The sequence below is a fragment of the Erpetoichthys calabaricus genome, chromosome 10 (genome assembly GCF_900747795.2).
Source record: "Erpetoichthys calabaricus chromosome 10, fErpCal1.3, whole genome shotgun sequence".
In the NCBI taxonomy this organism is placed as follows: domain Eukaryota; kingdom Metazoa; phylum Chordata; class Cladistia; order Polypteriformes; family Polypteridae; genus Erpetoichthys; species Erpetoichthys calabaricus.
The window spans coordinates 131,721,653-131,737,518 of record NC_041403.2 but is presented as its reverse complement, the minus strand read 5'-3'; the positions used below and the strand labels follow the sequence as shown (position 1 = coordinate 131,737,518).

The window sequence follows — 15,866 nt, the reverse complement described above, 5'->3', positions numbered from 1 at the left end:
CAAAACTTGCCGGTTCGCCTCACTTATGTGAGCGAGTATCTCACGCTGATTCGACGAATCTTCCCCCACTACAAATTAAGGACCCAGTTAGACTACAACTCCCATGAGCGCATGGTCTGGGGTGGGGGTGTGGGTGGGTGTGTTCAGGCCCCACCTCTTCGTCGTACGCCCTCCCTCTCCATATGAACCTCTTCTCATCAATGGAGTTGATTTGAATAATCTGTAAGCACTTGGACTCGGGCCAATCAGCTGTCAGGGGCCCATGATAAATCGCAAAGCATTATTGATAATCATAATTACTCTGACATGCGCATTTCTACTTGAAGGGCTAATTTTCCAACTCTAAGAATTTGTTGTAAAGAGGAAAATATTGTTACTATATTGCTCTCGATGGTTGCACCATGTCGAGACGCAAGCAAGCTAAGCCGCAGTACCTGGGCTCAGACGGGCGCAGCCTGGAGGAACACGGTGAGTGCCGCCACGCGAGCCGCATCACTAGCAACTTTAGCAAAGCTCTCGTTTGCAATTGTTTGGTGTGTGAGGGTTTTTTTTCCTCCACTTAACAATGGACCTTGGTCTGAATACTTGTTAATTCCTTTCGTTTAAAATAACGATTAATTTCGCTGAAATGAAATTTACTACATGCGTGGATTAAAACATCTCCGAAGAGCAGATTAATCGATGCGGATCTGAGAAAACCGCACAAGCTACAAGTCGTAGCCGGAGACTCCTGTCTCCTTCTGCCAGAAGGTTGGTGACCAGTGATTTGGATAGAGTATATTTACAAATTTTGTTGTACGCGACATCCTCGAGATTTTCACTTTTTATTCTTTTGTTATTGTTTGTTTTGGGTTAGCTCCCCACGGGTCGCTACCGCTTGTCCAGCTCCGCGTGCCGCTCCAACTTGAGCGGAGCGAGACTTGGATGCCCTCTGACTTGGCACCGAGTACCTCCTTCTCGGCTAATTTGCCGTTTCCTAGTCCGCTTCATTCCCAGATGTTTGCAGCGTGCGTCTGGGGCGAAGGGAAGCGACGAGGTCGCGGCCGCTCCGGACTCTGGCTGCAGCCTGACCTCCAGCCATCTTTGATTTTTTTTTTTTCCGATTACAATAAATCAGCGGTCAGCAGCGGCCTGTGGGAGGTCGAACGTGTAGGTTTATCTGGGTGAACAAGCAGTATGGGCACCCTTGTTTCGTTCGGGAAAATTATTTTAATCTGCTGTAGTAAACGAACGCCTGAATACCAATTGCTGTATTTTTCGGTAATTCTATAAATGACCGGTATTTTAACAAAAGTGTATGTGACATCATCTATATATCGGTGTGTTCATGAGAACGTATAGGCGTAATGGATGAATTCTGTAACTTTGTAGTAAATACTGACATTTTTATTAAGTTTATGAAAGTTGCATATTTTATAGTTTTATTATTTATCAGTAATTTGCTAAAAAATCTATAGAACGTACCGAGTTTCTTAAAGCTATTTTTATCAATTTAAAATGTTTTGTTACTGACAGTTTTATGCTGCGTGTTTGTATAAATAAACCACCATGTGTTTAAAGGGTGAACTTTTTTTATATTCTTGCGTCGACCAAAAGAGCTGATGCCACTTTACTTTTTTTTAATAGTAAACTGAAACGTTCAAGTTTAATGTGCTGTACATTAGTTTGACTGTATTGACAACTTTTTTTTTTTTTTTTAAAAAAAACTTTGTACTTTCCTTGAATAAACGTGGCGGCCATCAGATGCAACTCCTTGTGAGCAAACTGACCAGAAGGTTATAAATCCTTAGTTTAATGCATGACTGTGTTTCCTTTTGTGCGCGTGGGGGATGGAATCCGTTTCATCTGGAGGTCGAGCAGAACTTTATAAGCGCATGCACGCCCCCTCTCTTTGTTGATGCATAACTGGACACCCTTCGTGTGTGCGTTTTTATTATTGCTACCTGAATAAATTGACATAAATGTGCCATATGGACCAGTATCAATAAAACGTATCAGACGTTCATTTGCAGAATGAGGATTAATAACCTGTAATTCTTAACCTATTTAATATCTGTCTTTGCATTATGGCAAGCTGACCTGTTTAAGAGGAGCGAGTTCCAATTTGCCCGTTGCGATGTTCGCTATTGGCGTCCCAGTACCTGGCTTGAACAATTCGCCACCGTTTTGGATGCTTTGGGCGCCATCTGCTGCTCATAATTAATATTGCACAGATCTATTTGCGTTTTCCTAAGGACCGCTTGTTGCAAATATCATAGTACTGTACATTACTTTTTAAGAATTAATCAAAACTGATCTTCCAATTTGTTAGTTAACGTTGTTTCATTTTTAGTGTTGCACCGCATAATATTGCTCAAGAATATAACTTGTTGCTTTAAGGATTAGTTGGATTGTATTAATCAACGCGTTTGGTAAAAACTTGTCAGTAGAGGTTGGGCATTTGTCCTACATTGTCACACCCCAGAAAACAATGTCTCTATCCTTTCAGACTAGCAATTGAAAAATACAACAGTTTGTCAGGAATGCAAACAGGTGGCCATTAGTCCATACCATCCATGTGAATGAATCTGTTTGTATCACAATGGGGCCGTTAAAGTATCCATTTGCATTTACTTGATGCATAATAAATATCAATACAGCCACTCTTCCTTGTAATCTCACAGAGCAGCAAACCTGAACAGCACTAAACCCTCAGTAGGTTATTTAACTTGCAAATGGCAATAACAAAAATTGGTTTAAATCGGTTTTGTATACAGCATAGAGAATGGAGCCAGATTATTGCACTGTATTGGGCACATGGAAATGACTAGAGAGCCCTTCAAAAATAACCTTATAAAAGTCGATGACATTTGTTTTCGTCTACCTTGTATTCAACTAACTTGCTAAATGTGAGTGACTGATGTGTAGCTGGAAGTGTTTTTATAATGGAGACGTGAAATGAATTTAGTATGGTATGTTAACAGTATTCTGCATTTGAAGCTACTGTAGGCCTGCCCAGTTCGGTCTGCCCCACCCCCATTCATGTCTTGAACCAATCACATTGTAGCAAAGCACTAATGCTAAGCTTTGGTGCCTTGCAAGGCAAATGCTAGGCTCACAGTTAGGGTGCTGACCTTTGACAACTAATGTCTTTGGTCATTATGCCTCCCCACCCGCCTTAAAAATACTTGCACTGTTGAATCCTGGTTTTTAGTTAGTTACCATTTTAACATGTTGGTGATAATTGGTGGTTTTCAAGTATCGGTGTCATGGTAATTCTGTAACATTGGTAAATGGCTTGTGTGTCTGCTGCAAAGCTTTCACAGAATATAGCTGCTTAATTTGCTGGATAAATTTGCTCTTCAGCAAGACCATCTTAAGGATTATACCTGTAGTTCAATGCATAATTATATTTGGTCAGGTAAGCTAAGCCATTTTCAAATATTTTTGTAACTGCTTTTAAAATTTTAGAGCTGTGCTTTCATTCTTTGAAGAGTTTATTTTTTAGATGATGATGCTTTGTGTTGTCAAATTTTAACAGTTGTTTGTAACAGCATTTCCTCTTTGCCAGCATTATAGCATCTTGGCTTCCTATAAGCATGCATGAAATGTACAATTTAGTGTGCCTAAAATAAAAAGTTGTTTGACTTTTTCCTCTTAAAAGTCTGTTTATGCATTTAAATTGTTTTTAGATTCTGTATACGGACAGATGACTTTGTAACCATTATTTCTGAGGTTTAGCACTGTGATTCAAGGGGATTTTCAAGACCATTTGGTAAGGGAAAAGAACATAGTCTTTGTGTTGTACATGAGTGCCCTCCTGTGTTCTTATTGGTCACAACTGGCTTTCCATACATTGCAAATGCTTCTTTAAGCCAGGAGTCTATATGGTACTGAAAGTTTGTTATCCAAAAGGAATAATGGGGCTAAATTTGTGTTGGAAATGGAAAAATGTCTGAGAGTATTCATGGCTTTAAATGAGAAAACAGTTTAAAGTGTTTGAGGTTAAAGTTGGGGGTTAATGGTTGGGTAACTTGGATCCCAAGTATATAAACGTTTCCCTTCACTTAGAATATTTTTTGGAATCTTCCATTAAATTTCCTTCCTTCCTGCTTGTGGCCTTGTAAAGGCCAAGAAGTGTCTATAGAGGCTTTAAAGTTGTAATTGCTTATGTTCCCGAGTATAGTTTTATTTTCAACTGGTCCAATCAACACATTGTTTAATTTGTTGGCATATGTTTGGGTATCATTTCATAGGTCACTGTGATCTGGATGTACAGTGGTTTTTTTTTTTTTGGCTTTGTTAGAGTTGGTGGTTACTGTAATGCACTTCTGAGCTTTGCTTTTTATCCACCCCCTTCCCCATTTTTATTGGTTTGTTCAAAGCTATTAAAGAACATTCCTGGAATTCTAAATTTAGAGGAGGGGGTGAAAGCAAACAAAGACTTATCAAAAGGTTAATTTGTTAAATGTGCAGGGTGGGAGTGCTTCGGCTCATCTACAGCCATTAAGTACCAGAGGGCTTATTTGTCTTTTGAATGTGGAGTTATTTGTAATTTGGGGGTGGGTTGACTTGTTGCACAGAATTTAAGTTTAGTGGTCTATGGCTTTACCTTGTAGGAGTGAAGTAATGGACTGTAAAAATCGTGTGTGTGTGTTTGGGGGGGTTTATAAAATTCCAAAGGTAAATTCTAGATTACAAAGAATGTATTCTTGGGATGATGTCTCCCCCAACCTCCATAACATCAGTTAAAACAGTGACAATATTTGTGGGTAATTCATATGTGCATGATGCTGTAGGCAATAGTCCCTGCCAAACCAGACTGTATCAAATTGATTTGATTATATATAATTTTTTTTTTGTGGTGTGTGAAATGTGTTACTGCCCCTGCATACTTTGATCTCAAGTTATTCTTTTGAAAAGGAAAATTTTGAGAGATTTTATGTCTTTTCCAACTGGACACCTGTTTAGTTGGCTGCATGTTTTTAAGAAAATTGTAATTTCAGAAAGGCCATGGTTGGGGCTTTAAAAAATGTCATTCTGAATTGTAAATTTTAATCTCCAGGTAATATTTGGTTAGTGTAAAACTTTTGGTCAGGCTCAATGATCACCATATGATTTATGAAAGATAATGTATGTAACATCACTTTTTGCCAAGATATTGATCAATTCCAGCTACTATTCTGAATTTTTTTATTTTTTTTATTTAATAAGTCGTCATATGATTGTCTTATAGCCATTACCTTTTAGATGGTAAATCATAGGCAACTTGTGTATGAAATTAAGATTAATTGAACTACATTGAGGTTGGATCATAAAGTTGAAATGCAGTTTAGGCTGAAGGTTCCATCAAAATGTGGACTCCAACTCAAGAAGAGATTTTTTGGATTGGGGAGGAGCTATTTATCTTTAACTTTCTGTTCTTGTGTAGGAATGGTTGCCTATGGCATGTGTGGGTTTTTTGTTTATTGCATTAAATATATTGACTTTTTTGGAATGTGTTTTTCAGGTATTAGGTAAATTCTGTGCGCTTTTTGCTTTTTCTTCCCCACCAAAAATGCACCACACTAACTGGCTTTTCTTTTTTGTTTGTTCCCATCATACCTTTTTAGAGGCTGATGATAAATGCCAGATAACAGAAGATGGAGGTGCCGAAAAAAGAATTCGGATGGATGAGACAAGTGTTTGTGAAAAATGCTGTGCAGAGTTTTTCGATAGAAATGAATTCTTGGACCATAAAAGGACATGTGATAAAAATCAACCAGTGTTAATAATGAAAGATGGTGAGGGAAGTGTTGGGCCTCATAACTTTTCACAGGGGTCTTCTCCTAGCTTTACCAGTGACCCTGTGGAAGGTCCATCTGCTAGCAACGTGCAGCCGAAGATCAAATTGGCCTCACCAGGAGAGAAACTTGAGGCATCCCAAAATCAAGAAGGTCGTACAGTTGAGACTTCAATGGCTAATATAAGTTTGCAAAATTCTAAAATGCAAAACACTAATGTGACATTAGAGACTTTGTCTAGCACTAAAGTGGCAGTAACCCAGCATTCCTCCAGTAACCAAGCATCTCCCCCTCTTGTTAATTTAAATGCAATTCCTATGATTTTGGAGCAATTGGTCTGTCTGCAGCAGCAGCAGCTTCAGCAGATCCAACTGACGGAGCAGATTCGTATTCAAGTGGCAATGATGGCTCCTCATGACCTTCATCCTTCCATTGCTGCTGCTGCTGACCCACTGAAAGCTTTGGGTGCTCATTTATCACAGCAACTTTCTGCTGCTGCTGCTTTAATTGGGCAAAAAACAAGCGCTCAAGGCGTTTCTTTAGAGGCCTTAAAACAGGCAAAACTACCTCATACAAACTTTGGAAATCCTGGGAATCTTGTAGGGACTGCAGGATATCTATCTACCAAGTGTGAGCTTCCAAAGGTTCTCCCAAATCTAGCACCTAGACTTCCAAACCTTCTACCTCAGACCCCTGGTTCTATTGCATTTCAGAATCCATTTTCTCCACTTTCAGCTAGCCTGGATCACTTGAAAAAGGGGAAAGGCAAGCCACCTAATATAACTGTTGAAACTAAAATGGAGGAGCCACTGTTTAAGCATAAGTGCAAGTTCTGCGGTAAAGTGTTTGGCAATGACAGTGCGCTTCAGATTCATCTTCGCTCTCACACTGGAGAGCGACCATATAAATGCAATATTTGTGGAAACAGATTTACAACCAAAGGAAACCTGAAGGTGCATTTCCAGAGGCATAAAGAAAAATACCCCCATATTCGGATGAATCCCTGTCCAGTTCCAGAACATCTAGACAATGTCCCCACAAGTACTGGAATTCCCTATGGAATGTCTGTGCCACCCGATGAGGGTAATTTTGTGGATAGTAAACCACTATTATCAACAATGCCGACTGGTTCTGGATTTCATCCACCCATGGTGCATGGCCTTAAAATAACTCCAGATGCTGCACTTGGACCTGAAGTATCTTCTCAAAGACCTCCCTCTTCAGGAAGTGAAGGAGCATCTATCTCATCCAGCATGTTCAGTCAGGATCTGGGGTTAGACCATGGGCTGGAATCCCCTGAAGGCCTTGGTCTTACTTCTGTAAGTGGGGGAATAAACCCAGAGCAAGGATCTGAAACATCAAAACTTCAGCAGATGGTAGAAAGCCTGGAGAAGAAGACTGATGATCCAAATGAATGTGTAATCTGTCATAGAGTGCTAAGCTGCCAGAGCTCACTGAAAATGCATTACCGTACACACACTGGGGAGCGGCCATATAAATGTAAAATATGTGGAAGAGCTTTCTCAACTAAGGGTAACTTGAAGGCACACTACAGTGTCCACCGAGCAAACACCCCACTGAAAATGCAACATTCATGCCCAATCTGTCAAAAGAAATTCACTAATGCAGTTGTTCTACAGCAGCACATTCGGATGCACATGGGTGGACAAATCCCAAATACTCCATTACCAGAAGGCTTGTATGAAAGTCCTGATGTTGACTCTTCCATATTGGATGATAAAAAACTCCACAGTTTTGTGGAGAACCTAAATGACATAGAGATGTCTGAAGAATCTCTTGAAGCACAAAATGACTCCTCAAAACCTCAACCACTGCAACCACCATCTCAAAAATTGCAGTCTCCTTCACCCCTGCCAATGTTTTCTGGCTTGTCTGCTTTAGAAAATCAAATGAAGAGCATCAACTCTGCTTTGAGTCTGCAGAGACAAGGGAGTACTCGATCTGAAAGTGATGGTACCACAAATGATTCTTCTCCTGTCCCAGGTGATGCAGAGTACCAAAATGGCAGAAGCCCTAGTATTTCTGATTCTGCATCCTTTAATTCATCTCCAACTCCTAGCCAAGCTGGAAGTACCCAGTCTAAATCTCCAGAGTCCACCCATGCAGAAGAGGGTACTAGGGTAGCTGTTAAAACACAGTCTGACACTGCTGATGCTGAACATAATGGAGCTTTAGATTTGACCTCTGGAAACTTCATACCAAAAGCAATTAAGGAGGAACCAGGGCTGAATTTCTCAAATGGAGAATATAGTAAGTGATGAGTGTACATATGTTCAGCTTTTTATCAGCTTCATCCAATTTATTCTGCACTTATCCTAGCCCTAAAAAACACCTTGTACCAAATTGTAATAGTGCATTGATATGCAGTTAATAAAACGTTTTATTTATAACTATTGTAGTCTAGTTTCCATCCTCTTAGAGGATTTTAACTGCCTGATAAACTTAAGACACTTGAGGTCTTCAGTTTCCAGTCCTCTCATCCTAAGCTATTTTTGTTTTGGAGCTGAAGATCATATTTGGAACTTAGCACCTGCACACTCCTGGTGTGTTCATGTGGTTCTCTAAGTTAGTTATGAGGCTCATATTTAGGGTGTTTTTTTGTTTTGCCTCTTGATGACCAAATTCCAAACTCTGCCCTTATGGAGAGTGTGGGTTAATCATTCAGAAGTTTATTTAAAACATGTTTACAAAATTTGAGCTTCAAACTTAAGTGCTGTTTTTTTACTTTTAGGTGCAACTCACATTCCAACCTTTGTAAGAGTCCCTCCAAGTCTAGTCAAGTTGGAATTGCAGATCCCAGCTGATCGACCCCTGGGCTCCCACGGTTCATTTATTCAGCAACAGCTTCCTCCAGGAGTGCAGGTGAACATACCAGTTCTGCCTCGCCGTTCAGCCAAACAGCATATCTGTAATACCTGTGGAAAAAACTTTTCCTCTGCAAGTGCTCTGCAAATTCATGAGCGTACACACACTGGAGAAAAACCATTCGCTTGCACTATTTGTGGAAGGGCATTTACTACCAAAGGAAACCTCAAGGTATTGCTAATAATATGCTGCTTGTTCCCGCCTAAATTCTTTAATCTGAAACTGGCCTCCATTTATGGTCCATGGGTTATTTTTATTCTTTTGTCCCTAGGTTATTTTTAGACATTTTAAAACCTAGAACAATCTTTACTTAGAGAAATATTGCATTATTGCCCATTTAGTCAAACTGCTTTGTGGATTGAACTAAATCCACTCTGGGAACTGTGTAGATGCTGCCCATATACCATAGAGTTGTATTTGGATATACCTACATGTTTCCTAGGTCATCAATAAGGCACAAGTTGCATGTTGGACAATGCAGTGTTGCCATTGTATAATGATTTTGGAGCAAATCTTGGAAGGGCGATTATGTACAAAACCATTCTTTTTGGGCTGTTTTTGAGCCTAGTCAAAGTTAACTAGGGTTCTGTTTTAAACCCTTACATTCCCATGAATTGTTTGGCAGGATTGATTATAATCCATCCTTAAAAGCCGCTTCAGGTCATTTTAACTGTTTGAGGTTGGGTGGAGGTAACATCACTGTAATTTGCTAGGATATTTTCTTCATTCCAAACCTCTGTATAAGTAGATGCGATGTGAGGAGATGTTGGGTGGTGACTCAGGATTGGGGTGGGGATGGGTGGTTAGGGGGGTTCATTTAACCTACGCAGTATCGCCACTGACTTAAAGATGACCAAATAATAGTGGGCAAGTTTTACATGTGGAATTTATAGCCATGGGCAGTAAAACAAGCATTTAATTGAGCACTGGTACAATGATGTAATATGCATTTTCTTATTCCATCTATACCAGTAGAGAATGGATTGAGGTTTATATAGAATGTTCCTCCCACATTGATGCAAAGTGAAGGTGTGTGTGTTTTTTCTTCTTAAACTGCAATTACATGACCATCAGTAGTTCAGACATTTTGCATTGGTGGCAATGTCGCCAATGTCTCTTGTCGGGGGGGGGGGGGGGGGGGGGGACCAGCGCATGTTTCGTGTGTGCTTCTCAAAGAACTTGTACAGGGAGACATGGAGGTAAGCAGCATTCCTGAGATAGGGAAAGGAGCCAAAAAACTTCATCAGGTGTTTAAGTCGGTAACAGTAATGGAAAGCAACCTCTCTCACTGAAGTACGAGGCACGAGTATGAGAAGAATAAAGTTGAAACACTCCATGCGTAGTGGTTTAGAGCACTGAAGAAGCCAAAGTTTGTTCAGGACAAACCTTTCTTAACACTGAATAATTTTAACTATAATACTTAAAATGTACTTGTCCAGAAGTGCACAATTTCATTTTTGCAAAATAAATGTTCCAGTATTTCATTTCAATGTGAAATTTCAAAAATACTAAAGGAAACGATATGGTGTGAACCATTAGAATGCCAACCCTTGGTAGGCCGTATTTCAAGGAATAAAAACCTGCTATTCCATCCTTATTCCTTTTGAAGCATGCTATATTAAAACATTCTAAATTCAAATGATCATGAAGGAAATTATAGGCCATCTCATTCAGCCTTGCATATTTACAATATTTTCTGAATTTAATATAGTAATCCCCTTTTAATAACATTTCTTCCCCTCCCACCTCTGGAATTTAAGCCACATTGGGTGAGGGGTCGAATTTTGATTTGATAAATCTCACTTGACTGTATCGAATGTTAAGTTTCTAATTAAAATCGACAAAAATAGTGTCCTCCATATAACTGCTTTCTACAGTTACTAAAATAGAATTGCTAAACATTGTTTTGTATTTTGTAGGTACATGTTGGAACCCACATGTGGAATAACTCTGCTAGACGTGGTAGGAGACTGTCTCTTGATAACTCTCTTCCAGTGCTTGGAAATGAACCAAAGATTATGACAGAAATTGTTCCCACATCCAAAGAGATCATGCCAACTCCAATTAATCTGGATCCATCTGTTTGGAATCAGTATGCTGCAGTCTTTACCAATGGTCTGGCAATGAAGACCAATGAAATATCTGTTATCCAAAATGGTGGTATCCCACTGCCTGGAAGCCTAGCAGGAGGTCCGTTAATCGGGTCTAATGGTGGAATGGCCAAAATAGATGGATCACAGCCTGGCATTGCTGCCTCAGTGGCTGAGATTGAGAAAACTGGAGTTGAGAATGTACCAAAGCACCAGTTCCCACACTTCATGGAGGAGAGCAAGATTGCAGTAAATTAACTTAACTGAACAGAAATTTTTTGAGGAAACATTCTAAATTCTCAGTGTCCATTTGTTGAACCTATGGATTCTCCCTGTGAAGTATACAAATGGATTTATTGTGGCTACATTTCTACTGAATTACTGAATATTTGCTCGGGATGAGTACAATCACTTTCTAGTATGCTGTATCTTGGAAATAATGCAGGTCATTTTCAGTGACTTTCTTTTGTAACTTGATGTGTACAGGTTTGCATATCTAACTGTTAAACTGCCACAGTTCTTTGAACAGTTTACATTTTTCTCTAATAGAATTTGGAATAAACTACTGTAGAGTGAATATTTTGTATTTACTATTTGTACATTGAAATATGCGGGTAACTATGAATGTCTGCCATCCCTTTTGCACCCCCACCCCACCTCAGATGTTTGAATGTACATTATGAGAATGCATTGCTATATATGTGGGCTTAGCTGTCTAAATTGGTATACTTCAGTTTTAATATGGATTTTAGGATTGGCAAGTTAAACTGTCCATATTTGGTATAGGTGGCCTAATGTGCTCATCTTACTCATGACAGTAAGTGAAGGTTCTATGTTTACACTTAAATCATCTTGCAAGTATATTGGGTTTTATTGCCGACTCTTGACAACACTTTAATCTGTGTCTGCACTTTAACTGCTATATCTGACATCTGTGGGATGTTTGGGGGGGGGGGGGTGTTTGTTTGTTTGGTCCCCTCTCCCCCCCAACATTGTTTAGAAAGCTTTAGGTTTGAAGTGTAGTTTTTTGTTGAGTTCTGAAACATTTTCTAAAACTAAGCTAGAGATCCCATGTGTAGCATTCTAGATTTAATTTCTCTACTCTTGTTTGAGGATCTGTTAATTTGGAATTTCAGTGTTTTGTTTAGGTCTTCCTGCCCCTTACCCTAATATTTATAGCCCTGATCTATGTGTGATTTATTAATATTCCTACCTCCCCCTTTTTGGATTTTCATCTTTTGTTTACATATTGAATGTATTACCGATCTGTTAAACTAGTTGTTTAAATAAAACTCTTGACCTCCCATCTTCCTAATAAGAACATTTGCCTTTTATAAAGTTTCTACTCACAAAATTTTGCAGTTCAGAAATTTTTAATGTTTACATTATGATGGGTATTTGTTACATAATCCTTGTCTATTTATGCGAAATCTTTTATGGCTGATCTGTGGGGGAGTAAAATGACTGGTGCGTGTTTTTTTTTTTTGTTTTTTTTTTTTTGTTACACCCACATACACACTGTTTACTTGGTGATTCTCCAGTTCAGATTCACTAACCAGCTTTCAATTCCCAGTACATAATTTTATATTTTGCATCTATAAAGAGCTTCCCGGTTATACCAGGGGTAGGCAACGTCGGTCCTGGTGAGCCGCAGTATGTGCAGGTTTTTGTTCCAACCCAGTTCCTTAACGAGAACTCAATTATTGCTGATGAAGCACATATTGCTTAAGTGACATTTTGATGCTTCATTTTAGTGGTCTCGCTTGTTAAGGTTCTCCAACCTTAATTGCTTATTTCAATCTTAAACTGCTGCATTCAGTGTTTTAATTGCTCCTTATTAGCAATAAGATGTAAAAGACAAAGCAGCTAGCTTTTTTCCTATTACATTTGTGTGTGTTCATCATGCACTGTTTGATTTAATAAAACACTTAATAGAAAAATGTGACAGACTGAAAATGATCTGTTTTAGGCTTCATATCATTTGGATGATATCTTTTGGAAAGGAAAAAAATCTACGATATAAGAGCCTTACATTGCACAGACTAACAAGCCATAAAATTAAATAAGGTCTGAGATTGGCAATGATTGGTTTCTAATTAAGCAATTGGGTTGGAATGAAAACCTGTAGCCACTGCGGCTCACCAGGACCGACGTTGCCTACCCCTGGGTTATACCATTACAATGTTAGACTAATAAACAGCCAGTTTTGCAATGGGCATACTAAACTTCTACCCACTCTACAGAAGTTTAAATGAGTAGTAACATTTACTAGCCTAAAACATGATGAAATAAAGATTAGGCACTATTAAGTAACCTGCTGTTATTTAAATATGAAGTTGCATTACTTGTGGGAATATGGCTTATAGGGGGGATTGAATATAAAGGTGTGCCTAGTATAAATTTAGTAATTTTAAATGTGCAGGCTACCGGAGGTGGTTTGAAGATGGTGCAGTCCTTAATGTACTGATTTTTGTCAAGTTTTAACGCTCATGTATATTTGTCAAATTTCAATAATTTCACTTAAATCTCTAGACTTTGACAGATCTTACATACTCTTTAAGATATGAAGCAAAGTTAATTTGTTTCGGGGTGGGGGTGGTATGGTAAGGTGGTAAAGAGACCTTGATGGCTGCAGGCTGTGTAGGTGTGTGGTTTTTAATTCCCCCAAACGCATTTAGAAAAGAGCAGAAGTGCTAGTTTTTAATTGAGAAATTTAGAAACATTTGCTGTTTAGAGTTCTTAATTCTCTTGGTAATTTTCCTGTTCTGGCTTCAATGCCACTCGTTAAAAAAAATTCATTCGCTTTACCACCCCAACCCCCCAATGTAGCAAGGATTTATGTATGTTACATGTAAAAAATTAATTAGAAAAGCTGGATTTATATTCCACTTATCCAGGAGATTTGATTATTTAATCTGCCATTTACACTTTGGCCAACACCTTTTATCCATAGTGACTTACATTTGAGATGCAATTGGCTACCTTTCTCTTTCTAGGTGGAGTACAGGAGCATGAACTGACTTGCTCAGTGTCGCACAGTCCCAGTGGTGGGATTTTTAAACCCACAACCTCTGGGTATGAAGTCCAAAGTCTTAAACACTGTGCCTCACTGCCTGCATTTATTAGTGTGCCCGCAAGTGATTTCTGTTCCTGAAGTAGTTCAGCTTTTTATATCGGTCAGTGTCATTTGTTGAAGAAAAACCAACAGCTACAGGGAACCTCCAGGACTGAAGCTGGAAACTACTGAATTAGTTTGTCAGCATTCCAGGTTTCAGAATGTTTAGTTTGTGCCAAATACATCAAGATTAAATGTTCTGTGTATTTGCAGTATGCAAATTGGGCACATTCCATCTAGGTCCCATTTGCTTTGTGCTTTCTGGAGTTCTTCCTCTAGATTGCATGAATGGGCCATGATGGCTGCAGGCTTCAATTAACTTCTACTGTAAATATTTCTTATGGTTCGTGCACTTTACTGTTTAATCCATCATTTTAGCCTGGTTTATGTTCTGTGTCCAGCTGCTACCAGTGTATATATTTCTCTAGCATAAAATCGGATCTCCTGCAGTAACTAAAATATGTTTAACTTTTCAGTTATTTTTTTTCCCCCCTCTTAGCAGACAGCTATTATTGGCACTTTTTTTTTTGTTTGTTTTTCATGTTTTTAAATTTTAAACCAAAGGATTTTAGTTCCTTTTATGAAGGCTTATACATTTTATAATCGAATAAGCTTCTGTTTGGAGTTTCTGAGAGGAAAATCTGCACTATAGTGAACTTGTTCAGTTGTGCTGATCCATCTGGTCTGAGTTTTCCCCATCCCCAAGTATAGACTGACATCTAATTAAAACACAAGGTTAGGCTTTGCACTTCTTAACAGTACTAAGGTAATATCTTAGAGCTGTAAAACTATTGAATAGTTTGGAATTTCCATCAATAACTGTTTGCATGTACAGTAACAATTTAATTTTCTGTGATTTATTGGGTGTTCCTTCATGAAAAGAAAAGCTAACTCCCCCCCCCCCCCCCCCAAAAGTCTGCTTAGGTCATTTAAATATCAAACAAGGACTTCCTAGTTAAGTAGTAAAACAGGAAGATTGCAAACCTTAAGGTTGGAGAAGCATTCTGAAACTGGCTCACCTGTCAGTGATGTGTGTGGGGTGTTTTAATTTCAGTAAAAAAAAAAAAAAAATGTGGCAGTTTTTGAGAAGTGCAACCACTGAAGTTTAGTGTCGGACAACTTTATGTACAGCATATCACAGCAAGCTCTATTCCACAAAGTTGTGCAAGTTTTACATAATGGGAATGGAATGGAAATAGTTATGATGAGGATAATCTTTTTCAAATGTAGGTGATGTTAAAAGTGGTGTCACTCAGGGAACAGTGATGCTGCTGCTTTTTTATAATTTTATATATAAACTTGCACAAAAATAAGCTTATTAAGTTTCCAAAAGAAAACTAGGTGGAAAGGCTAGTAATATAAAATTTTAGCATATTTGACACAGAGGGATTCTGGTAATGTACAGGCTTGGTTGATGTAAGTAAATTTTAAAACCATGTTGGAAGTAAAAATGTTGTTTGAATACCCACTGGAAGGTCTGAAATGTGAAAAAAGGACTTGGGAATCATAGTTGACTTATTCCTATCCAGACAAGTGGACAGAAGCGATCAAGAAAGTGATGGTATGTTAAATTATGTATCATTCACGCAAAGAACTATGAACACATGAAATAAATTTACCAAGTAATGTTGTAGAGAGTCTTCAGAGCTTGACTTGATTTTATTTTGTACAATCTAGATGATAGGTAGGGTGAACCTGTTGGGCAGCATGGCATTTTCTTGTTACAGCTTTTCTAATGTTCTAACATTGTATTAAAGAAGTTGAAAAGTCTTATGTTTAGAGTGAAATATCATCTAAGCAGTTCCTTGCTGTTTCAATTTTATGGTTCTTAGAATAATGAGCATAAATTGGGGTAATTCACAGTGCATTTTGATATATTCCACAGATAATCTAAAATTTGTTTTCTAAATTTCTTAACTGTAGGCTTTTATGCATTTTTACATTTAATTCTAAAATCAAGTGCCGTCAATACACTTGTAAACCTGAGAATGTGTCTTGATTGATTTATTCTCC

General features: G+C 38.4%; 1 protein-coding gene across 3 annotated transcripts; it reads left to right on the top strand.

The window, feature by feature from the left end:
• Positions 1-211: 211 nt before the first annotated feature.
• Positions 212-12,074, top strand: sall4 (spalt-like transcription factor 4). 3 transcript variants are annotated; one of them, XM_028811908.2, is made up of 4 exons: positions 212-468; positions 5,592-8,033; positions 8,515-8,645; positions 10,568-12,074. In XM_028811908.2, exons 1-4 carry the CDS (start codon positions 402-404, stop codon positions 10,994-10,996), a joined length of 3,069 nt encoding a protein of 1,022 aa, XP_028667741.1. In that variant the 5' UTR covers positions 212-401; the 3' UTR covers positions 10,997-12,074. The 3 variants fall into 3 exon arrangements, with proteins under 3 accessions (XP_028667741.1, XP_028667740.1, XP_051788950.1); XM_028811907.2 differs by having other exon boundaries at positions 8,515-8,819; XM_051932990.1 differs by lacking the exon at positions 212-468 and adding an exon at positions 3,034-3,400 and having other exon boundaries at positions 8,515-8,819.
• The last annotated feature ends 3,792 nt before the right edge of the window (positions 12,075-15,866 follow it).